This window comes from Heterodontus francisci, chromosome 19 (assembly GCF_036365525.1).
Source record: "Heterodontus francisci isolate sHetFra1 chromosome 19, sHetFra1.hap1, whole genome shotgun sequence".
NCBI classification, from domain to species: Eukaryota; Metazoa; Chordata; class Chondrichthyes; order Heterodontiformes; family Heterodontidae; genus Heterodontus; species Heterodontus francisci.
In genome coordinates, this window is record NC_090389.1 from 64654035 (window position 1) to 64680189 (window position 26155).

At 43.0% G+C, this 26155-nt stretch overlaps 1 protein-coding gene across 6 annotated transcripts in view; it reads left to right on the forward strand.

The window, feature by feature from the left end:
- The window catches only part of iqsec1b (IQ motif and Sec7 domain ArfGEF 1b), a 708606-nt gene that overhangs the window by 451730 nt on the left and 230721 nt on the right, over positions 1–26155 (forward strand). Inside the window, exon 1 of one of the 6 annotated variants that reach the window (XM_068051801.1) lies at positions 3395–3454. The exons of the other annotated variants lie outside the window; for them this stretch is intronic. Within the exon in view, the coding sequence (XP_067907902.1) occupies positions 3417–3454 (38 nt within the window). The 5' untranslated portion in view covers positions 3395–3416. Of the gene's footprint in view, positions 1–3394; positions 3455–26155 lie in introns of those variants that run through there. 6 annotated transcript variants of the gene reach the window in all.

A 26155-nucleotide genomic window follows, 5' to 3' on the forward strand; every position in this document is an offset into this window, starting at 1 on the left:
TCAAGCAATTAGCAGCAATTTATTTTCCGGTGTAAATGAGATTTTACCAGGGTTGTACAGGACCCTCGCTGTATCCGCAGTTCGTCGGATAACAGGAGGCACATGCAGAGTGGGAGGCACCCTGACAAACAAATTAAATCTACCCCCTCAAGATGCAAATCGGCAAGCCTGAGGTCCTCCAAAGGCAGAGGCTTGCACTTTGCTTCCAATCTCCTGGAGACTGCAGTAAGGAATAGTGCTGGTGCTGAGGAACTAGAGGCTATTGCATCCAGCTGTTTCACTCCTCCATTTTTTCAGGCCTCTCGTGTCCCATGCACACCAGCAGCACTTTCACTGCATGGTGAAGACTGCCAGCCAGCCTTGCAGTCTCATGCACTGACTCACCCTCCTACCTGCACAACATACTTGTCTCTAATTGGACAGCGCTTCCTGAGGCAACCTCTTAATTGGGCGCCTCCTGTAAAATTATCCAGGAGGCACACTGCTGCTGCTGCGAATGCAGTCAGAACCCAAAAATGGTCGGCTTTGCCAAAGTTTTCGAAGTCCGGAAGGTTCAGTCCTTTGTGATGATCCTGAGACATGAAGAATGATGCCATACTTGAGGTATCAGAGGGCACTTGGTATTCATAGACCTATAGACTTGCATGGGCGAGTGCCTCCAGGAAAAGCTAAAGGGAATTAAAGTTTGTTGTGAAGTTGGCATTTTGATGCAATTTGATTTTTATTGTGGTACAAGGCCTGCATGTAAATACAATTAACAATATTGCATCTAACACCAGTTTGAATCTGCATTGGCTGGAGTGATGTAGCCAAAGGAAGACGTGGAATTAAAAGCACCGTTTCCATTGAGTTGGTCTGTAAGTGAGTTGAGGGCAGTGGTGTTCCTAATTAAAAGGCACTCTGCCTAAACGGGGAGCATGGCGTCAGGAAGGGGGTGCCCGCAGAGGGCCATCCTCTGCCCTTGCTGCCAAACCCCCACACCCTGCCACCACTACCCCATGAGACACCTCCCGCTCTGACCTACCTGAAGCCTGGCTCCAGCGACTCCCCTCGGTCTCCAGGACAGTCGCCTCCAGCAGCAGCCAGCACAACTACGGAGGCACGGCAGGCTGGCAGCTCACGAAGGGCAGGGCTGCTGTCCACTTAAGTGCCTGATTGGCTCTTAGTTCAGCTGGCCTGCTAAATAAGAGGCAACATGAGGATCTCGGTATCAGTTTCTCCCGACTTTGAGACCCCCGTCGACATGATAAAATTCACCCCAGTGAAGTACTTTTGAAGTGTGATCACTGTTGTACTGTAAGAAACGTGGCAGTGAATTTGTGCACAGCAATCTTCCACAAACAGCAATGTAATAATGACCAGATAATCTGTTTTTGTGATGTTTTATTGAGGGGTAAATATTGTCCAGGACACTGGGGTTAACTCCCCTTATCTTCAAAATAGTGCCAAGGGGTCTTTTACACCCACCTGAGAGGGAAGAAGGGGACCTCTTTTAATGTCTCATCCAAAAGATGGCATCTCTGACAGTGCAGCACTCCCTCATTACTTCACTGGGGTGCCAGCCTAGATTGTTCTCAAGTCCTTTATTCCACTACCTTCTGACTCAGAGGCAAAAGTGCTACTGACTGACTGACTGACCAACTACCAACCAGCTGACAACCATAGGAACCGTGATGAAATTACCATTTTGTGCCATGTGATCGCATTACATACTGCTATAATATGAATAGAATTAAATCAAATGAGATGGTCTCGGCAAGATCACTATTGTAGTGCAACTCCCATGGGGTATCATGTTATGTTTGGTGGTGACCAGTGGAGCTGCTGAACCATGTTTTGCTAAAAATAGATGTGGTTCTAACATCATGGAGGGAAATACTAAAGGAGATTGTTTTGAAAGTGCTTCCATTTTCTTGTTAAATATTTTTTGAGGACTCATTTAAATTGTGGAAATTGATTCATTTTGGAAGGCTGAAGATTTCATTGATGCTGGACTTTGTTTTTGTTGAAAGTTCACTGAAAGGACACTTGAAATATTGTGTTTCAAAACAACCTTTACGGGATATCATGTGCCTTAACATAAATAAACAACAGAAACCTTGGTGACTTGGAGATGTTTACAGAGAAGTGACATGCCCAGATTTATGTGGGTCGGGAGATGATTTGACTTCTGAGATATTGTTTTGGTTCAGTGGGATGTGGGCAGCATTGCAAAGCAGTTGGTTTTGGTAGCCTGCTGAAAAGAAACCCCCAGCTCATCTTTCCTACACTTCTCTAAGAGACCCTGAGAGGTCCTTACATATCTTCTCTATTTTTCTTCAAGAATTAGAAAGTATTTGGCCTAAGTATTCGTTTTTTGTCTTTTTTTGGTTAAAAGTCCTCTGCAGAGAATTTCTTTATTTTTTTTCCTGTGTGTGAGTGTTTGTGTGTGGAGTATTTAAAAAGGGAACTTTCATATTTCAATTTGTGTTAATGCTTTGCTTCATTACTGGATAAGTCTTGTTTTTATAATAAACTGATAATTTTGTTGTTTGTTAAAGAAACCTGGTTGATGTATTTTATTCTGGGATTAAAAGTAGAGCGTATGATTGACCGTATCGGTAACTGGGTAAACTTTTAAATATATGTTGTGACTTGTAGAGAAGTGGAACTAGAAAAGACAGCTCACTCCTCCCGCCTTGATCATATCAAGATTCTGTGGTTCAGTATCAGTGAATATGCAGGACAGTCAGTAGTCAGGGATTTCTGACAGTGGGTTAATTTTTAGTAAATGTATTCATGGCAATTGATTTTTTTCTGTTCAACATTGATGCCGCTTTGTTTCATTTCAACAGCTTTAGATTGGACTTAAAAACAATGCAGACTGAGAAGTAAACTGACGATGAGCTGACAAAGCTGTTAACATGCCAGTAGGATTTTGGGATATATGACCTTGAATGTGACGAATACTTGAGCAACCCTACCCAAAAGGAAAAAAGTAGTGTCAGCAGCTCTAGCCTTGTGAAATTTCAAGATTTAACTTTATTTCAGTGATCAATGTAATTAACTAAAAAGCACTTTTTAATAGATGCCAAAATATCTCTATTTAGTGCAGTCTACAGGCAAAAGGATATGAATCCGAAACAAATGTTTCATGATGTCCTCCTGAAAGAATGTCTCGAGTGTGCAAAGTACAAATTCCAAACAGCAGAACTGCTCCCATTAGTGTGTGTCTAGTATTAACGTGCAGCCAGCAAACTGAACCAAATTTGGATTGAGTCCATTACTTTGACTTTTGGCTGCCTGTATGAAACAGATGACGGAATGGTGAAACTGGGCCCTTCTGTTTCTGATTGGATGCTATTGTGTTCCTATTTTGTTTGCTTGATTGTGCAGTTCTGTTTGTTTTGTATGTCGTAATTCTGCAGTACACCTGCATGACATGTATGGTTTCAAGGGATGGTTGTGAACTTTGGTAAGCAGAGCTTTTAGGAAATAACAAAACTGGCAATTTTAGTATACAGTCTCTACATGTTCAAGTTTCTAGCAGACAGTAATATGCAGATCTAAAATCTGGAGTCTGCCAAAGCTGAAGGTAGGAGGCAACTATAATAATCCACCGTAAACATTAAGTCCTTGAATGTGACTCTCATCAGTGTTTGCAGAAAAAGAAAACTGAGTAAATTGGGTATGGTTCACAAAAAGAAACGTATTTTTTCTCATAGCCAGCAAATGGTTTCAAGGCTAGTTTAAGGCTCAATTTTCTGCTGTTTATTTCCATATAAGCAACTAAAAAAATTTTTATATTTGTTCCACTCTCTGCTCCCATTTTCCTGCACTTTTCTATCTCGTTTTGCTGTGCTTTTCCATTCTAGTTTACAGTATCAGATTTTCTTTTTTTTGACAATCATAATGGCCCATATTTTGCTGTAGCAGGGCATCTAATAGTATCTGCTGTTAGACTTGCCCTCACGCAACTGGGTTTTTATTTTTTTTTAGTAGGAAGTTGCTGAAAGTGCAAGCTGATAATGCTGTGGCAAGGGGAAACGGGGCATCTGGGACCTGTGTATCTCCTTAATCATATGTATGGATTGAGAAATAATCAAAGGAACAATGAACAAAGAAGTGTAAATTCCAGTGGCTGAAATCGATGCCAAATCAGGTACAGAAAGAGGAGGGAGAGAAAGGTTGGATTGAGAGGAAGAGAGGGACAGAAAGGAAAAGTACAATTTAAAACACAAAAATTGATCTTTTTAAAGTCTCCAACAATTAATACTTGAAGGAATGAGATTTCACATTTGTAATAATTTCCAGTGTTAGAGGTTGGTTGACTGTAATTAAGTTATCCCGTCATTTAAAGGCTACTTGCACATGTAATGCAAAGACTTAACTTTCTGGGGTGCATTTAGTTCATGTTTACCATGCAAATATAGCAATTTCATGCCAATCAATGCAATTCAACCATGGGGCAGATACCAAAATGCTATTTTCACAAAGCAAATAGTGGAATCGCGCAGCACGGACAGCAATTTCTGCGTATTAGCATTTAACCGTACATCTATCCCTCACCTGAAGTTGCTGCACCATTTACACTTAAATAACGGTGACTGCCATTATCCTCACCATGATTTTGACAGCAAAACCTGGGTCATTATAATCCTTTTTTGGGGGGATGACAGTACCTTTTATATATTGCATTACTAATATGGGCATATGTTCACATTTGTGCATACTCTCCCACATTTTCTTGGGCTTTTTTTTTAATCCTGCATACACAAATCTATGTTGTTTGCACATCTGTGCATTTTCTTTCTCTTTCACACATTTATTTAGACAGATGTATTCACTCTTCGTACTTAAGCAATTGTAAAAATGTTTTAAATGTACAAATAGTTGGCATAAATGTAAGTTTTTGTCTTTCTAACAAAATTATACTGTTACCCTTATTTGGAGGATTGAAAAATTTGGATAACTGAAAATGCATTTGGGCTAATGTCGTCCTCGTCTTTGGCCTCCTTGTCTCGAGAGACAATGGGTAAGTGCCGAGAGGTGGTCAGTGGTTTGTGGAGCAGCACCTGGAGTGGCTATAATGGCCAATTCTAGAGCGACAGACTCTTCCACAGGCGCGGCAGATAAAATTGGTTGTCGGGGCTGTCACACAGTTGGCTCCTTCCTTGCACTTCTGTCTTTTTTCCTGCCAACTGCTAGGTCTCTTCGACTCACCACTCTTTAGCCCCGCCTTTATGGCTGTCTGCCTGCTCTGGTGATGTCATACTGTTAGATATTCCCAAATTAATAATAATACCATGAAATAAATGTTTCAAAAGGGCATTTAAGGACTTCTACCTGGTTCATAGAATCCTAAAATCGTACAGCAGTGAATGAGCCCATTCAGCCCATTGTGCCTATATTGAATATGTCTTGATTTGCTAATTGGTTGAAGCAGTGTTGCAATGATGAGAATAGTCATGTGCCTGCTAAATAGTATGAGATGAGATTCTGATAATGTCAATATGCTTTTTTTCAAACAATAAATCTGCCTGTTGGCACCTCTGGAGTAGAGGTTTTCATGGTCGTCCTTGCAGATGTCTGAGAGATTATATTTTGAGCTGTGGGGTTTTAACTCTCCTCCTTTATTCCAGAATTACATTATTTCCCCAATGGTAATCAGGGGGAAAACTTTCTGCTGGTTGGAGTCATACCTAGCACAAAGGAAGATGCTTGTGGTTGTTGGAGGTCAATCATCTCAGTTCCAGGACATCAATAGTTACTTGGGTTGGTGTCATAGGCCCAACCATCTTCAGCTGTTTCATCAATGACCTTCCCTCCATCATAAGATCAGAAGTGGGGATGTTCACTATACAATGTTCAGCACCATTCGCAACTCCTCAGATACTGAAGTAGCCCATGTCCATATGCAGCAAAAGGTGGACAACATCCAGGCTTGGGCTGATAAATGGCAAGTAACAGTCGTGCCAGGCAATGACCATCTCAAACAAGAGAGAATCTAACCATCTCCCCTTGACACTCAATGGCATTACCATCACTGAATCCCCCACTATCGACATCCTGGGGGTTACTATTGACCAGAAACTGAACTGGACCAGTCGCATAAATGCTGTGGCTACAAGAGCAGGTTAGAGGCTTGGAATTCTGTGGCATTTAACTCACCTCCTGTATCCCCAATGCCTGCCCACCATCTACAAGGCACAAGTCAGGAGTGTGATGGAATACTCTCCACTTGCTTGGATGGGTGTAGCTCCAAGAATACTCCAGAAGCTTGACACCATCCAGGGCAAAGCAGCCTGCTTGATTGGCACCCCATCCACCACATTCAACATTCACTCCCTCCACCACAGTGGCAGCAATGTGTACCATCTACAAGATGCACTGCAGCAACTCACCAAGGCTCCTTCGACAACACCTTCCAAACCCATGACTTCTACCACCTAGAAGGACAAGGGCAGCAGATGCATGGGAACACCACCACCTGCAAGTTCCCCTCCAAGTCACACACCATCCTGACTTGGAACTATATCGCCGTTCCTTCACTGTCGCTGGGTCAAGATCCTGGAACTGCCTTCCTAACAGCACTGTGGGTGTACCTACACCCCCCAGGACTGCAGCGGGTCAAGAAGGCATCTTTTTGAGGGCAATCAGGGATGGGTAATAAATGCTGGCCCAGCCAGCGATGCCTACATCCCCCGAACGAATATCAAAAAGTCATAAGGTTAATCGTCCTTGGGGTTGCATAGAATAGTGAGATTAAAAATAAATCACTGCTGGAATTGTGAAATAAAAATAAATATTGCAGAGAAACATAGATCAGTTGCATTTTTTTCCTCAGTTTATTCTATTTATTCAATTGTCCTTAACAATTTTTAAAATTTTTGTTTTAAAACCAGTCTTTTAAATATTTTCTATTCACTTTTCCTTCATGTCTCTGCTTTATTTTTCTCATTGATGAAGTGATCTCATACCAACAATAGGATCACTGTATATCTGGGTTGAAGGCTGGTACTGTATTGTTTTGACAGCCTCTGAATAATATTACAGGGAAATGTTAGGACATCTGATGTGAAATAATATTGATGCTGGAATACAATTGCGCACAACTTTATGCAAAACAACTCCACTGTTAGTCAGCCCTGACTCCAAATTCAAGCTGCTTAGTGCTAACAACAAGTGAAATCACTTTTCCACAGAGGTACATTTGTCGTGAGTGTTGTGTGGAATTGAGACAAAGGTGTATGTCAGGCTTTTGGCAAATAAAAATCAGCAGGAGTTAGTTTTACCATTGAATTTAATCCAGCCACCTGTTCTGTAACTGATGACATTTCTAGGGCAGGTCTCCCTAAAATGAATGAGACACCATTGCCTGTGTTCCAAAATGGAGTTTCAGTGGAATTAAAAATGAAAAACTGCTAAGGCTAATGAATTCCAGTTAACTGATGTATGGTAAGTAGAATGAGCTTGTTAATCAACTTTAATATCTGTGGCTATAGATGCACTATATCTTCTCTACCATTTTCTGTTGAGGTGTCAGGTGTCATATTGAACAACTTTACTGGAGGGAGGAAACTTTGAAGATAACTTGTTAACTCCCTTCTGTCTGTTATTAATTAACTCCTGTACATAAATCATTTTGGTTCCGTGATGGTACTCTTGCCTCTGAATCCTACTGTTGTGATCACTCCAGGCCTTGAATCTATAATATAAGCTGAGCACTGAGGCAGTGATATATTTCCAGAGGCACTGACCTTTGGTTGGCTTGCTGAACAGAGGCCACATCTACCTGGACAGGTGAATTCAAGAGATCCCATGGCATTATTTCAAGATGGGGAGTTTCCCTGGTATCCTGGCCAAAATTTATCCCTCAACCGAAACCACCAACATATATTAACTGATTATTTATCTCATTTGCTGTTTTTAGAACCTTGACCTGCATTTCCCAAGAAAATAAGTCTCATTTCAAAATTAATTGGCTATAAAGCAGTTTGGGATGGCCTGACAACATGAAAGGCTCTGTGGAAAGACTTGCATTTATGTAGTGCCTTTTACGACTACAGGACTTCCCAAAGCACTTTATAGCCAATGCAGTACTTTTGAAGCATAGTTGCTGTTGTAATGTAGGAAACATGGCAGCCAATTTGTGCACAGCAAACCCCAGAAACAGCAGTGTGATTATGACTGGAAAAGTCTCATTTTGTGGTGTTATGAGCATACGAGTTAGGAGCAGACGTAGACCATTTGGCCCCTCGAGCCTGCAATGCCATTCAATAAGATCATGGCTCATCTGTTTGTGTCTCGAATTCCACACACTCATCTACCCCGATTCCCTTGCCTAACAAGAATCTAAATACCCCCACCTTAAAATTATTCAATGACCCTGCCTCCACCATCTTCTGAGGCCAAGAGTTCCAAAGCTGCACAACCCTCAGAGAAAAGATTTCTCCTCATCTCTGTCCTAAAAAGGCAATCCCTAATTTTAAAACAGTGCCCCTAGTTCTGGACTCCCCCATAATAGGAGACATCCTTTCCACATCCACCTTGTCAAGACCATTCAGGATCTTATAAACTTCAATGAAGTCTCCCCTCATTCTTCTAAACTCCAATGAAAACAAGCCCAGTCTATCCAACCTTTCCTCATAAGACAACCTGCTCATTCCAGGTATCAATCCAGTAAACCACCTCTAAACCGCCTCCAACGCGTTCACATCCTTCCATAAATAAGGAGATAAAAACTGCACACAGTATTCGAGATGTGGTCTCACCAATGCCCTGAAAATTGAATCATTACATCCTAACTTTTATTTTCAATTCTCCTCATAATAAAAGATAGCATTCCATTAGACTTCTTTATTACTTGCGGTACCTGCATACTAACTTTTTGTGACTCATGCACAAGAGCACCTAGATCCCTCTGCACCTCCTGAGTTCTGCAGTCATTCTCCATTTAAGTACTGCTCTGCTTTTTTATTCCTGTCAAAGTGAACAACTTCACATTTTCCCACATTCTACTCCATCGGCCATATTTTTGCCCACTCACTCAAACTATCTATATTGGTCTGCAAGCTCGTTATGTCCTCTTCATAACATACTTTCCTACCTATCTTTGTGTCATCTGCAAATTTAGCTACCATGCCTCATAGAACATAGAACATTACAGCGCAGTACAGGCCCTTCAGTCCTCGATGTTGCGCCGACCTGTGAAACCATCTGACCTACACTATTCCATTTTCATCCATATGTCTATCCAATGACCACTTAAATGCCCTTAAAGTTGGCGAGTCTACTACTGTTGCAGGCAGGGCGTTCCACGCCCCTACTACTCTCTGAGTAAAGAAACTACCTCTGACATCTGTCCTATATCTATCACCCCTCAACTTAAAGCTATGTCCCCTCGTGTTTGCCATCACCATCCGAGGAAAAAGACTCTCACTATCCACCCTGTCCAACCCTCTGATTATCTTATATGTCTCTATTAAGTCACCTCTTCTCCTCCTTCTCTCTAACGAAAACAACCTCAAGTCTCTCAGCCTTTCCTCGTAAGACCTTCCCTCCATACCAGGCAACATCCTAGTAAATCTCCTCTGCACCTTTTCCAAAGCTTCCACATCCTTCCTATAATGCGGTGACCAGAACTGCACGCAATACTCCAGGTGCGGCCGCACCAGAGTTCTGTACAGCTGCAGCATGACCTCGTGGCTCCTAAACTCGATCCCCCTACTAATAAAAGCTAACACACCACATGCCTTCTTAACAGCTCTATTAACCTGGGTGGCAACTTTCAGGGATTTATGTACCTGGACACCAAGATCTCTCTGCTCATCTACACTACCAAGAATCTTCCCATTAGCCCAGTATTCTGCAATCCTGTTACTCCTTCCGAAGTGAATCACCTCACGCTTTTCCGCATTAAACTCCATTTGCCATCTCTCAGCCCAGCTCTGCAGCCTATCTATGTCCCTCTGTAACCTACAACATCCTTCGGCACTATCCACAACTCCACCAACCTTCGTGTCATCCGCAAATTTACTAACCCACCCTTCTACACCCTCATCCAGGTCATTTATAAAAATGACAAACAGCAGTGGCCCCAAAACAGATCCTTGCGGTACACCACTAGAAACTATACTCCAGGATGAACATTTACCATCAACCACCACCCTCTGTCTTCTTTCAGCTAGCCAATTTCTGATCCAAAGCACTAATTCACCTTCAATCCCATACTTCTGTATTTTCTGCAATAGCCTACCGTGGGGAACTTTATCAAACGCCTTACTGAAATCCATATAGACCACATCCACGGCTTTAGCCTCATCCACCTGTTTGGTCACCTTGTCAAAAAACTCAATAAGGTTTGTGTCATCTAAGTCATTGATATAAATTGTAAAAAGTTGAGGCCCCAGCACAGACCCCTGTGGGACTCCACTCGTCACATCCTGCCAATCAGAAAGGGATCCATTTCTGCATATGTTTTTTGCCAGCCTGCCAATCTTCTTTCCATGCTAATATCTTACCCACTACACCATGAGCTCCTACTTTGAGCAATAACCTTTTATGTGGCACCTTGTCAAATGCCTTCTGGAAATCCAAGTACAGTACGTCAAAGGGCTCCCCGTTTCCCTGTTGACTGAGGGATCGATATTGGCCCGGCCAGCCTGGGTAACTCCCCTACTATTCAAAATAGTTGCAGTGTGTGATGAGGTCTGGTGTTCAGTGACTCTGGTGGAACCTGAAATGTGAGCAGTTTACTGATGCACAGGTGATCAGGTACACAGATCTTCAGTATTACAGTCAGGCTGTTGACAGGGCTCAGAACTTTCACTGTGTTTAGTGCGCTCAGCTGCTTCTTACTGTCTTGCTTACAGTGCAAGTCTTGTATTTTGTTGTTTGAAGCTATTGGGGGAATTTAAAGTATTTTCAAAGCAGAATACTTACTTCCTTAAATGCTAAGTTGAGAAATTCTCACCCAGGAAGATCATTTTACTGAAAGCCTGTATCATAGATTTCAATTGTCCTGCATTTCTTGTGCACAGTTGGCACAATCATAGCAAGCACATCCTTCGGGCAGAAAAGTGATTGGCAAACTTTCTTTAATTTATATTTTCCAGTTGGAAGTAATCTATTTCATAAGATGGCACCAGATGAGGTGCTTTGATCCAATAGCTATCATAATTAATACTATTGGAAAACAAGTTGCAGTTTCTGCAAACAACTCTGACTTTGCTTCCCAGCCTTCTGACACAATAGAGTTTTATACTAATGAGTGAAAAAAGAGCATCTAACAGAAGAAAAATATAAAACTGCAGCACTGCGGCGCAGTGGTTAGCACCGCAGCCTCACAGCTCCAGGGACCCGGGTTCGATTCCGGGTACTGCCTGTGTGGAGTTTGCAAGTTCTCCCTGTGTCTGCGTGGGTTTTCTCCGGGTGCTCCGGTTTCCTCCCACAAGCCAAAAGACTTGCAGGTTGATAGGTAAATTGGCCATTATAAAATTGTCACTAGTATAGGTAGGTGGTAGGGAAATATAGAGACAGGTGGGGATGTTTGATAGGAATATGGGATTAGTGTAGGATTAGTATAAATGGGTGGTTGATGTTCGGCACAGACTCGGTGGGCCGAAGGGCCTGTTTCAGTGCTGTATCTCTAATCTAATCAAACCCTGGTTAAATTGAGTATTTCACAAAATAAGAAACTTGGAGGCTTGGATTTTAGGGACATATAAAACTAAATTCAAGCAGTAATTGTCAAATTATGCATGAAAGTACTATGCAGTTTTAGTGACTTTTGTTTGGCTATATGCTTGTTTTAGTCTCCAATTCCTGAATGTCTGCGAAAGCTAATGCGCACTGTCACAGTACATGGTCAGAAGTAGGTGCAGTTGCACTCCTTTGAAACAAATTTCTGCAGAAGAGTAGGTCATTGGAATCTTTACTGAAGCTGAATATCTGACCAAACTGCAGGTCAGAGGAAGTTGTGATCAAACTGTACTGCGTTCCTCTTGGACCACATGCCGAGTGTTATGTATAGTTCTGATCACTGAGGAATTGGGAAGACGTTTAAATGCTGGAGGCAGTGCAAAAGTCACCATGATGATCCCCAGTGTCAGGGTGATGAGATATAAGGCAAGACTTTAGCTTTTTAGCCTTGAAAGGAGGCATTGAAAGTTGATCTTTTTAAGATCCATAAACCTGTATATAGTAGAGAAAGATTAATCTGTAATTTACTTAAAATTGAAATGCTAATTGGCCAATGGGGATTTGGTTCAAACTAATAAAAGGACTGATCACCACGATGCTTTCATGCAGGAAGTGATTAAATGAACTGAATTTGAAATGAATTTCCAGGCACTGCGATGGAGCATAAACTCTGGAATTATTTGTGAAGGAATTAAATGGGTTACAGAGCATAATGTTTGTAGGGTATTTTTTTTTGGTCCACTGTTGGTCATAAGTTTAGTTGTTAGTCTTGAAAGCTTCAACTGGCTAAAAGTCATGGACTAAAAATTAAAGGTGAATCTAATTCTGTATTGGCTACTATTTTCAAATGGGGTTTAAAAAAGTATCAAATGCTGGGCATGTGAAATGTTAGAAATATAAGTCCCTTCCTTCAATCCACTGATGAGGGTTTAATCTCTTCTTGTCCACGTCTTCATTTTCCTCTAGTAACAAAATTAGTTTGGGCAGCATAAAATTGAGAAATCCATTTTGGTGGATTTGGACAATGTGAAATGAGCAATGCATATCCGCAGGACATGTTTTTTTGCAAACAAGGGACTGATCCAGGTTGCAGTTGTTTTACAGATGCCATATCAACCATTTGTTTTATTTACACAGAATCCTTTCTGGAAATATCCTCCCTCCAGGTTTTGGAAAACTTTTACTTTGTTCTGTGTGTATCTAGTAGACCATTGTACACTTTTCCATTTTCTAGAGCTGTAGCTCTATCATTCATTGAAATTGAATACTTGCATTGTTTTAACGACTGTCTCCTGTTTGCAAGCAAATGGACCGCTTGGTGGAGCGCTACCTAGAACTGTACTCCAGGGAAAATGTCACTGAGACCGCCCTCAATGCAACCCTGTCTCTGCCAGTCATGGATGAGCTGGACGTACAGCCAACAAAATCGGAACTCAGTGATGCCATTGATTCTCTAGCCAGCGGAAAAGCCCCTGGGAAGGACGGCATTACCCCTGAAATCAAGAGTGCCAAGCCTGCTATACTTTCAGCTCTGCACGAACTGTTTTGCCTGTGCTGGGATGAGGGAGCAGTACCACCGGACATACGCGATGCCAATATCATCACCCTCTACAAGAACAAGGGTCACCACGGTGACTGCAACAACTACCGTGGAATCTCCCTGCTCAGCTTGGTGGGGAAAGTCTTCGCTCATGTCGCTTTAAACAGGCTGCAGAAACTGGCTGAGCGTGTCTACCCTGAGGCACAGTGTGGCTTTCGAGCAGAGAGATCCACCATTGACATGCTGTTCTCCCTTTGCCAGCTGCAGGAGAAATGCCGTGAACAATAGATGCCCCTCTATGTTGCTTTCATTGATCTCACCAAAGCTTTTGACCTCGTCAGCAGACGTGGTCTCTTCAGACTACTAGAAAAGATTGGATGCCCACCAAAGCTACTAAGTATCATCACCTCATTCTATGACAATATGAAAGGCACAATTCAGCATAGCGGCGCCTCATCAGACCCCTTTCCAATCCTGAGCGGTATGAAACAGGGCTGTGTTCTTGCACCTACACTGTTTGGGATCTTCTCCTTGCTGCTCTCACATGCATTTGAGTCCACAGAAGAAGGAATTTTCCTCCACACAAGATCAGGTGGCAGGTTGTTCAACCTTGCCCGTCTAAAAGCGAAGACCAAAGTACGGAAAGTCCTCATCAGGGAACTCCTCTTTGCTGACGATGCTGTATTAACATCTCACACTGAAGAGTGTCTGCAGAGACTCATCGACAGGATTGCGGCTGCCCGAAACGAATTTGGCTTAACCATCAGCCTCAAGAAAACGAACATCATGGGACAGGACGTCAGAAATGCCCCATCTATCAATTTCGGCGACCACACTCTCGAAGTGGTTCAAGAGTTCACCTACCTAGGCTCAACTATCACCAGTAACCTGTCTCTAGATGCAGAAATCAACAAGCGCATGGGAAAGGCTTTCTCTGCTATGTCCAGACTGGCCAAGAGAGTGTGGGAAAATGGCACACTGACACAGAACACAAACGTCCAAGTGTATCAAGCCTGTGTCCTCAGTACCTTGCTCTATGACAGCAAGGCCTGGACGATGTACGTCAGCCAAGAGCAATGTCTCAACTCATTCCATCTTCGCTGCCTCCGGAGAATCCTTTGCATCAGGTGGCAGGACCGTACTACCAACACAGAAGTCCTCGAGGCGGCCAACATCCCCGGCATATACACCATCCTAAGCCAGCGGCGCCTGAGATGGCTTGGCCATGTGAGCTGCATGGAAGATGGCAGGATCCCCAAGGACACATTGTACTGTGAGCTCGTCACTGGTACCTGACCCACTGGCCGTCCATGGCTTCACTTTAAAGATGTCTGCAAACGCGACATGAAGTCCTGTGACATTCATCACAAGTCGTGGGAGTCAGTTGCCAGCGATTGCCAGAGCTGGCGGGCAACCATAAAGGCGGGGCTAAAGTGTGGCGAGTTGAAGAGACTTAGCAGTTGGCAGGAAAAAAGACAGAAGCGCAAGGAGAGAACCAACTGTGTAACAGCCCCGACAACCAATTTTATCTGCAGCACCTGTGGAAGAGTCTGTTACTCTAGAATTGGCATTTATAGCCACTCCAGGCGCAGCTGCACAAACCACTGACCACCTCCAGGCGCTTACCCATTGTCTCTCGTGACTAGGAGGCCAAAGAAGACCCATTTATTGCTATGGAATTATTATTTTGTTCATGCGGGTTTGTCAAATGATTTATCGTAACTATATAAATCAAGCTTCTTGTTTCATGGGAGTACTCTTCCAACTCAGGGCAGCAGTTACCAGCACAAGAAACTAGTTTGAAGCCACCCCAGACCAAAATCATGATCTATATCAAAGCATTGCTTTATTTGAACAAAAGTGTTATTCTGCCAATCAACATCTGGCAGTTGCCATTTCGCATGGGATCCTTGTTTTCATATCTGGTAATCTTGTGATGGACCAGGATTGTATACCCAGCCACATTTCTTCTGTTGCCTGTCAGCAGTCTTACTTTAGCACAATATTTTGCCTTCAGCTTTGTAGACACGCAGTTTGCAGAGTACAGCCTATCTATTTCCTCATATGATAATAGCCTGCATGCGAGACATCTACAAGGTACCAACTAAAGGGCCAGAGAATACTCACAAAAAAAACTACAAGATATCATGTTAGTGTAATATTCTGAAGCTAGTAAGTCTTATAACACAATATCCTAGAGATAGACAGTTACAGGAACAGGAGTTTATTTACATTTGTCTGACATCTATAGCTTCTACCTTCACCCCTCATGAGGTTCTGTACGTTCTGTTACATCACTTCCTGTGATGACATTCACAGAATATTTACATATTCTGCCCAGTAACAACCCTATATTACATTATAGTACACTTAGCTCTTCCAAGACCTGTCTATCTTTGTGATGTGGCCTCTATTATGTAGATCCAGAAAGTGAAAATCCAGATCCATATGTTAGAGAAAATTGTATTTTCACTTTCTGGTTAGTGAATATGTTTCTTCAGCTGAAGCAACAAACTCTTGGAATTAGTCCAGAAACTCTCCTTCCATGTATCCAGACAGTGCCTCAGCAACACTTAGTATTAATGAAGGGAGCTACTTGACTTCACTTGAGTGTTGTAACCTTCTCCCCATTGTTTTATAGATTTTGAATGAATGGCATAAGAATAGTAAAGCAGCTCTTGCCATGTCCTTTATAGGACTGGTAGCTTTCTCAAGTTTAAAAAAAAAAGTTATTTTGCAAATAACTAAAAGGTTTTCTAAAGCACAACGAATATTGAAACCTGATGAAGAATATGAAATCAATTAAATCCCACCTGCTTAGGGAGATAGATCAAAGAGACCATGTCCTGAAAACAAGTTGAATTCTCACATGTGGCAACAGTCATTTCTGTCCTCCACCCTACAAGTCTGTTTGCAATCACTTTGCATGCATTGCCTGATCACAGGTGATTATAAGCAGTAAATATCTGCTCTTTGGGGTTGTCTCATAAACAACCTTGGCAATGCTTTAACTATCCATCTTTTCCTTTCAAACAAAGAATATTTTTGTTCAGTTCATTAGCGAATTCCAAGAGTTCATAGCTGAATGGGTTTTGTTTATGATATCAATTCTTGTACAAAGGTGGCTTGACAGCAGAGTAGCACAAACGCTTGGTGCAAATTTGCTTTGTTAATTTTAGCTGAAAATGAGAAGTCAATATATATTTTGCTTTTCAGCTGGCTTCCGTAGTATGAGCTTCCTGCAGCTAGTGCCCATGTCATAGTCATAAATCTGTGGATTTTTTTTTAAGAGCAGCAAGGAATAAGGGCTTATTTTCATTGTATTGTAATGGTTTCTATCAATCTTTTTGATATTAATAAATGGGCCATAAACCTATGTGATCTCTTCAGAGCATAATTGGACAAGTAAGGTTATTTAATGTATTTTTGTAACCCTTACAAGTCCTTTTTGTTAATGCACACTTAATCCCATAATTTACGCAAACATGTGTAATCCCATGAGAATATGCACACACATCAATGTGCACGCACACATCAGTGCACACAATCGAATTGTGTATACATAAATGTGGCCTTCCTGACTCAGAAGAGGCACAGGAAGACAGAAAAATGCATCTTTTCTTGGCAAGCTAAAATATCATTCCCACAGGCATTGATCGAGCAACTTCTCATGCCCTAAGTTCTTGTTTTTAAAAGTCATTTTCACCTCCGTAAAACATCCAATGAATATGTTGCAAAGTGCTACTCTCCAAGGTGAAGATAATTATTTGGACCTGGGTGGTTTGTAAGATGACCACACTGCCCATAATTATACTTGTTCCAATTATCCAATGGTGATGATCCACCCCCATTGGGCTGATTTACTCTTATCCATTTTCTGTACTTTAATATTATAAGGATGGCAACCTTTTTATTTTATTTTTTTTTTACCTAGATCAGTCTCTCACCTGAGTCTAGTGTTGCAGTCTGTCCCAATTTGATTTATTTTCCCAATTCTCTGGTCTGTTACTCTGCCTAGCCTTTAATAATAGCCGTGAGGATTGGAAAAAAAGCATATGGTGCTCGTTGCTTCCAGGTCGCCACCACCTTTCTGTTCAATGGAATGATTAATGTAGCTGTTCCAGCCCACGTTGTGATGAGCCTATCGCCTCCATGTAGCTGACATGTCATTGCCGTAATTATGACTTCATCGTGATAAATGTGTGTTTGTAACTGATCCAGATCTTCATGGTAGTGGAAATTCACACTGATGTGAACAAAAACCAGGCTGTAGGGTCGATAGGAACAGATCATTTTGTGACTGTGGGTGGCACTGTATTGGAACAGATGGCCATTCTACAAAGTGGAATGCATAATTGCACTGTCCACTTGCATGTGTTGTAAAATGGTGGGCAGCAAGGCTCTGCTCCTGCATGTCTGGAGAGTGCTTCTCTCCCCAATTATGGTGGTTTTCTACCGAAAGAAAATTGATGGGATTGTAACTCTGTTCATTTGATAGAACAGCCTTAAAAAGGATTGCCTACATTTTAAAAACTTTTAAAGCAAAGAAGAGGTCAGTTACTCACACTCAATACATAAACCAGCATTTCTATCTCCCTGCAAGTGCACACGATGCAAAACATGCAAGATCCCCTCTTGGAGTAAATTTCAGTGCCAAAGGTGCAGTACAAAAAGTCACATCTGCTTCCTCCAGTCTGCATGTTTTTCTGTCTCTCATCTCCATTGAGGAATGGAGAAAAGAGAGCAAGTGTAGAAGAGGCAAAGCTGGCTGGGCCAGTCGCATTCCAGGGGAAGTGGGGAAGGAAAATCTATTTGAAGAAATTACACTCTGGGGCAGCAAGGCAGAAATGAGAGAGGAATAGTGAATGCCGGCTGGACCAATCTCATCCTGTATTATAGAAACAGCATTAAAACAGAATTTGCTGGAAATACACAGCAGATCAGTTGTATCTGTAAAGAGAAAAGACAGGTTGATATGTTGGGTATGTACCTTGCATCAGAACACTGATTTTGGTGAAGTGTACACACACAAGATATCATAAAGCATGAGTTTCTAGCATTTTCTGTTTTGTATTTCAAACTTCCATCCTATTTTGTTTTGCTTGTTAATTTCATAAAGCATACATGGTCGTGCATTAGCCTGTGGCTTAAATCATCTGCTATTCTGGTGAAAGAAAAGTCCTATTGTGCTGTGAGGTTATATGATTTTTTTTAAAATGGAATGCAGTATTCATTTGCACATTACAGTGCTATTTGTGTAAAATTCTCTTTATTGAGCTGACCTGCAGTAATTGTATTGCAAGCGTCATATTTAGCAGATTATTTACTCAATTTATTATTTCCTAATTATCATCAATCAAATGTGATGAGCATGGATCGGCAGATGCTGCATCCATTCTTTTGCCTCCGTATAATGAAGGGACTCAGAAAGGCATTTAATTTTTACAATGCCGATGGCTTTTCCAGAAGGGGCTGTCTGGGTGTCGGGTGCAGCTGGTAGATTTTCCCTTTGTTATACATTTCAGCATGAGCATCAGTGGTCTCTACAATACAATCTGGCCTTTAGGACTAAATTAAAAGCAATTTTGCTTTGATATCATCCATCTAACAAGATGTCACAGAGTATGCAAGACAAAGAATACACTGAGCCGCTGACGGGAGCAAAATGGAGCCCATACTAGAAAGTGCCGTACTTTGTATTGTAGATATGTTCAATTTACTAATCCATACGTCTTGAATCAAGATGCTCTGCCTCAATGGGAATGATCACCTGCATTTTTTTTTAGTAATTTATAATGTAGCCTTGCTTTTGCAAATACCTCGTGCTGGATACTTGAGAAGGCAATAAAGTCATAAATCTTGTGTTGCATTTGGATGATCTGCAGTTGCATTGCTTGCAGAGATACTAGTTTCTAGCAATTAAAATAGAGGTAATGCGTGACTGTATATTAACTTTAAATGGATTTCCTCTAGGAATTACTAAGACTTGAATATTTTACTGTTACTGTTGTAAAATCACATCAGTAACCACATTATTGCTTTACATTTGCAATTTTTTTTTACAGGTATATTGGAACACTAAGTTTGCATTGATAAATATATGAATGTTATTCTGTTTCTTATTTATGGTGACTTTTCTTATTTAACACATGAGAAACTTAATGCATAATGCATTAATGCAGAATAATAAATAGCAGTAATGTTGGGTATTTTTTATCATCTCAGAACAGAAGGGGTCTTGCAGTGCAGAGTTAAAGCCATATGAAAAATAGCTGAAGATAATGGTAGTAGGCGTAATGAAGCAGATCACCCTCTGGCCTAAAAATATGTAAAGGCTGAGTTTGCAGCTACAGTTCCAGCAGAGACACAAGCTCTCCAGTCCTCCTCAAACCCCTGAAGAGCAGATAATAATGATTCTTTCGGATGAAATTCATATTTCGTTAATCAGGAATGGAACACCAGGAAAAGTGCTTTGTGGAGTTCACTGTGTCCTGAAGCTAACATTTTAGGATGGACTGCAATTATTTAAAATAAAGTTCTATAACCCAAAAAAATCAGCATTTCCCATCCTCCTATGTTTCTCAAATTCTTGCCGACATATAGATGGTGCTGTAATTCAAGGTTTTACCTTATTCCAACAGACTGCAAAGCAACATTTAACAGCAATGAATTATTATGCATCTGATTTCAGTGAAAGCCCTGCATGTTGTTGCATGATAGCAGAGAGGCTATTTTCCACACCTCACTAAATTGATCTAATTGACTTTTCTGGTTCGAGGCACAGCACCTGAATACGTTCAATTCATCATGAGGATGACCTGACAATGACTTGAAGCAATGATGAGGACTATTGTTCAACATTTGCTGGAACTCCCTTCCCAACAGCACTGTGGGTGTACCTACCTCACATGGACTGCAGTGGTTCAAGAAGGCAGCTCACCACCACCTTCCCAAGGGCAATTAGGGATGGGCAATAAATGCTGGCATAGCCAGTGAAACCCACATCCCATGAATGAATAAAAAAAATTCTGTTCTGCTTTCTTCTTACTGTCTAGGACATTACTAATTTGGAAATCCTTTATTCAGTTAGTGTTCTAGACACTCAATTGGGGTGAAGGGCTATAGGGTGACTTTTGAGCCTCAGATGCAGGAAGCATCTATTCAGGGCTGCAGACTGGTTTATGATGGAGGTGGGTGGGGGTACTTGGCTGTAGGCAGCAGCAGAAAGCAAAATGAAAAGGTCTGCATCCTCCCCTTGTCCTTCCTACCACTCATCTCTCTCTCTCTTCCTTCCCAACTATTGTCTCTTTCCTAACTGTTCCTATCTCTTAGCTTTTCTCACACCCTCTGCATTCCCGTCCCATCAACCATCTCCTTCCCTGCCAACTGTGTCAGCCTTACCATCTCCCCTGTATCTTCTCTTGTCTGTCATAACACTTCCTATTCTCAAACCCTGTTGCCTCCTGACCTTGTTAACCCTCTACCCCCGATACTCCTCAATCTGTCACCTTATATCCTTGCCTTCCCCCATAATCTTCGTTGCCTATTCTACCCTCACCCATATATATATTCTTCTTCCTGCTTCTCTACCCACTCCTTACTCTCCATGGTCCCCACAAGGCTGACCTGAAAACTATTTTCTTGATCGTAAAATGGGAAGGCAATAACTTATTTTTTAGAAGTACTTTTAGTACAATGGAAATACAATATGCACTTGGAAAATTGGCCCGTTTCTTCAGCTTAATTTTGGGGAACGGGATGAATGGTTGGTGCTAGCAACTTGAGGATGGCAATAATTACCAAAGGGGAAGGCAAGAGACTGAAGATTTGAGTGATGAAGTGGAGCAGAGAGGCAAAGCAGGTGAGTGTTGCAAAGAGGCTGGATCTATGATGGCAGGCCAGGAGGAGGGCAGGCAGCCTCAATCCCAGGGCGTTGAGATGGTGAAAACAAGTGGGCCTGGAGGTGGGGAAGCCGAAAGGCCTACTTTCTGCAAGGAACAACAGCCCAGAGGACATAAAATTGATTGTAAATAAAACTTTTTTGTAGCACATGGAGTGAGCCTTGGAGAAGGAGCTCAGTAGGACAGCAACAATTGGGAGGGCTGAAAAGTCAATGTAATAGTAAGCTTAAAATTGATTCATAGGCATCACAAACAGCATGACACAAGAATGGTTGTGACAGAAAAATCAGACAGTTGCAGAAACTAAGGACTAGATTTTGTTGAGTGCAGCAGGTGCACAAAATATCGGCCGTCCCACATGATGGTCACGCAGCCACCATTATGCAGCGGGTGGCCACTTAGCATAATGATGGCAGCTGTTCACCCCACCCCCCCACCCCCCACCCTCAAAATCATGTGTGGGGCCAGCTTTGACGACATCATTTACAGCATCTCCTGATGTTGAATTGCAGAGTTCAACCCTGACCCCTTCTCCCATAGTACCCACTTGCAAGGTCCCCCACACCCCTAAACAGTACAAGCTTAGAGCTCTTCTCCCCCCCACCCCCCCCCAAGTCTACAGCCCGAGCTTAGAGGCAATGCCTGATGCCGAAAAAATTTCATGAAGATAACAATGCATAACTCACCTAACCTTTGCAGTCACTGAGGACTCCCGCCTTGGTGGTGCCAGCTTTTCAAAGACAGGAAAGTGAAGGCACATGAGTGCTGCCTATCATGCAGAAGATCGCCTTGTAGGATCCCGCGAATGATATCCTAAGGTATGCAAAACAGTATTTAACCTATCAAATCCCATTGCTGTGTGGCAGAGATGCCGCCACAGAACCGCACCTCCTCCTGAGAAAATTGGAACCCGGCATTACAGCGTCGGGTTCAGTGGCAGACGAATCTGCGCAGATTCTCTGACCCTTCTCTTCCCCCGCCTCCACTCCCCCGGCCATAGAACTTGCCTTCTAACCGAGCGCAGAATCCAGCCCTAAGTGTCACAGAAAAGTGCATACAAATGCACGACTTAATATGATACATACTTTGGGCTGGATTTTGCTCTCAGTGGCGAACAAACAGCACCTGCAACTCATTACGCTTGCCCTTGTTTATGGACTTTTTCTGGGATTTTGCTGTAATTAGAAAAACATTTTGGCGCAGCAACCTCTTCACGGGATCTGTGATCTGTGTGAACAGGGCAAGCATCTGTGCATCTCCTTAACCAATCAGATTGAAGGATGTGTTACTGAACATTACAAAGACTAAACCAGGAAGTGAAAGTGAAATTAAGAGGACAAGAAAGTTGGGATTAAGAGACGGAAAGGAAAAGAAAAACATTTTATTTCAATTTTTAATTTTTAAAAATCACTAACAATAATGAAAATCTGAAGAGATGAGATGCCACACTTGTCAAAGTTAATTTTCCCCAGAGAGGTTGTTTGGCAGTACGTAAAACTTATCACGCTGTTGAACATTTACTTAGACTGGAATGGACAAGCCCAACTTTCTCTGGCAAGTTTGGTGGGTATATATCTCAATTACAGCAACTCCATGCCATTCTTCGCATTCCAATGGTGAATCTCTTGGTGAGATACCATTGAAGCACAGCTTCTGGAGGAGCAGGGCATCTCTGACAGCAACTTCCTGATTTCCATGTTTAACTGCTTATGTGTGGTCACTGGAAGTTTGTCCGATTTACCATTTAATAAAAGGGAGCACAGATGTTTATAGAGCAAAATCCAGACCATTGTCTCCAGGACTGATTTGGATCACAAGCTTTTCAGTTCAACATTTTTAAAATTTCATTCATGGGATGTGGGCGTCGCTGGCCAGGCCAGCATTTATTGCCCATCCCTAATTGCCCTTGAGAAGGTGGTGGTGAGCTGCCTTCTTGAACCACTGCAGTCCATGTGAGGTAGGTACACCCACAGTGCTGCTGTTCCAGGATTTTGACCCAGCGACAGTGAAGGAACGGCGATATAGTTCCAAGTCAGTATTGTGTGTGACTTAGATGGGAACTTGCAGGTGGTGATGTTCCCATGCATCTGCTGCTCTTGTCCTTCGAGGTGGTAGAGGTCGCGGGTTTGGAAGGTGCTGTCTAAGGATCCTTGGTGCATTGCTGCAGTGCATCTTGTACGTGGTACACACTGCTGCCACTGTACGCCGGTGCTGGAGGGAGTGAATGTTTGTGGATGGTGTGCCAATCAAGCAGGCTGCTTTGTCCTGGATGGGGTGGAGCTTCTTGAGTGTTGTTGGAGCTGCACACATCCAGGCAAGTGGAGAGTATTCCATCACACTCCTGACTTGTGCCTTGTAGATGGTGGACAGGCTTTGGGGAGTCAGGAGGTGAGTTAATCACCGCAGGATTCTTCGCCTCTGACCTGCTCTTGTAGCCACGGTATTTATATGGCTACTCCAGTTCAATTTCTGGTCAATGGTAGCCCCTAGGATTTTGATAGTGGGGGATTCAGCGATGGTAATGTCATTGAATGTCATGGGGAGATGGTTAGATTCTCTCTTGTTGGAGATGGTCATTGCCCGCCACTTGTGTGGCGCAAATGTTACTTGCCACTTGTCAGCCCAAGCCTGGGTATTGTCCAAGTCTTGCTGCATTTCTACACGGACTGCTTCAGTATTTGAGGAGTCGCGAATGGTGCTGAACATTGTGCAATCATCAGCGAACATCCCCACTTCTGACCTTATGATTGAAGGAAGGTCATTGATGAAGCAGCTGAAGATGGTTGGACCTAGGACACTACACTGAGGAACTCCTGCAATGATGTCCTGGAGCTGAGATGATTGACCTCCAACAACCACAACCATCTTCCTTCGCGCTAGGTATGACTCCAGCCAGCAGAGAGTTTTCCCCCTGATTCCCATTGACTCCAGTTTTGCTAGGGCTCCTTGCTGCCATACTCTGTCAAATGCTGCCTTGATGTCGAGGGCAGTCACTCTCACCTCACCTCTGGAGTTCAGCTCTTTTGTCCTTGTTAGAACCAAGGCTGTAATCAGGTCAGGTGCTGAGTGGCCCTGTCGGAACCCAAACTGGGTATCACCTGAGCAGGTTATTGCTAAGCAAGTGCTGCTTGTTGGCACTGTTGATGACACCTTCCATCACTTTGCTGATGATTGAGAGTTGACTGATGGGGTAGTAATTGGCTGGGTTGGACTTGTCCTGCTTTTTGTGTACAGGACATACCTGGGCAATTTTCCACATTGCAGGGTAGATGCCAGTGTTGTAGCTATACTGGAACAGCTTGGCTAGGGGTGCGGCAAGTTCTGGAGCACAGATCTTCAATATTATTGCCAGAATATTGTCAGGACCCTTCGCCTTTGCAGCATCCAGTGCCTTCAGTCATTTCTTGATATCACATGGAGTGAATCGAATTGGCTGGCATCTGTAATGCTGGGGACTTCAGGAAGGGGCCGAGTTGGATCATCAACTCGACACTTCTGGCTGAAGATTGTTGCAAATGCTTCAGCCTTATCTTTTGCACTGATGTGCTGGGCTCCCCCATCATTGAGGATGGTGATATTTGTGGAGCCGCCACCTCCAGTTAGTTGTTTCATCGTCCACCACCATTCACGGCTGGATGTGGCAGGACTGCAGAGCTTAGATCTGATCTGTTGGTTATGGGATCGCTTATCTCTGTCTATTGCATGCTGCTTATGCAGTTTGGCGTGCAAGTAGTCCTGGGTTGTAGCTTCACCGGGTTGACAACTCATTTTTGAGGTATGCCTGGTGCTGCTCCTGGCATGCCCTCCTGCACTCTACATTGAACCAGGGTTGGTCTCCTGGCTTGACGGTAATGGTAGAGTGGGGAATATGACCGTGAGGTTACAGATTGTGGTTGAGTACAATTCTGTTGCTGCTGATGGCCCACAGCGCCTCGTGGATGCCCAGTTTTGCATTGCTAGATCTGTCCGAAATCTATCCCATTTAGCACGGTGATGGTGCCACATAATACGATGGACGGTATCCTCAATATGAAGGCGGGACTTTGTCTCCACAACTCCTCCCAATACAGTCATGGACAGAAGCATCTGCGGCAGGCAGATTGGTGAGGACAAGGTCAAATATGTTTTTCCCTCGTGTTGGTTCCCTCACCGTCTGCCGCAGACCAAGTCTAGCAGCTATGTCCTTCAGTACTCGGCTGGCTTGGTCAGTAGTGGTGCTACCAAGCTACTCTTGGTGATGGATACTGAAGTCCCCCACCCAGTGTACATTTTATGTCCTTGCCACCCTCGATGCTTCCTCCAAGTGGTGTTCAAGATGGAGAAGTACTGACTCGTCAGCTGAGGGAGGGCGGTAGGTGGTAATCGGTCGGAGGTTACCTTGCCCATGTTTGACCTGATGCCATGAGATTTCATGGGGTCCGGGGTCGATGTTGCGGACTCCCAGGCCAACTCGCTCCCCACTGTATACCACTGTGCCGCCACCTCTGCTGGGTCTGTTCTGCCGTTGGGACAGGACATACCCAGGGATGGTGATGGCAGTGTCTGGGACATTGTCTGTAAGGTATGATTCTGTGAGTATGACTATGTCAGGCTGTTGCTTGACTAGTCTGTGGGACAACTCTCCCAACTTTGGCACAGGCCCCCAGATGTTACTAAGGAAGACTTTGCAGGGTCGACAGGGCTGGGTTTGTCGTTGTCGTTTCTGGTGCCGAGGTCAATGCCGGGTGGTCTATCCGATTTCATTCCTTTTTATTGACTTTGTAGCGGTTAGATACAACTGAGTGGCTTGCTAGGCCATTTCGGAGGGCATGTAAGAGTTAAATCACATTGCTGTGAGTCTGGAGTCACATGTAGGCCAGACCAGGTAAGGACAGCAGATTTCCTTCCCTAAAGGACATTAGTGAACCAGATGGGTTTTTACAACAATCGACAATGGTTTCATGGCCATCATTAGACTAGCTTTTAATTCCAGATTTATTTATTAAATTCAAATTCCACCTTCTGCTGTGGTGGAATTCGAACCCAGGCCTCC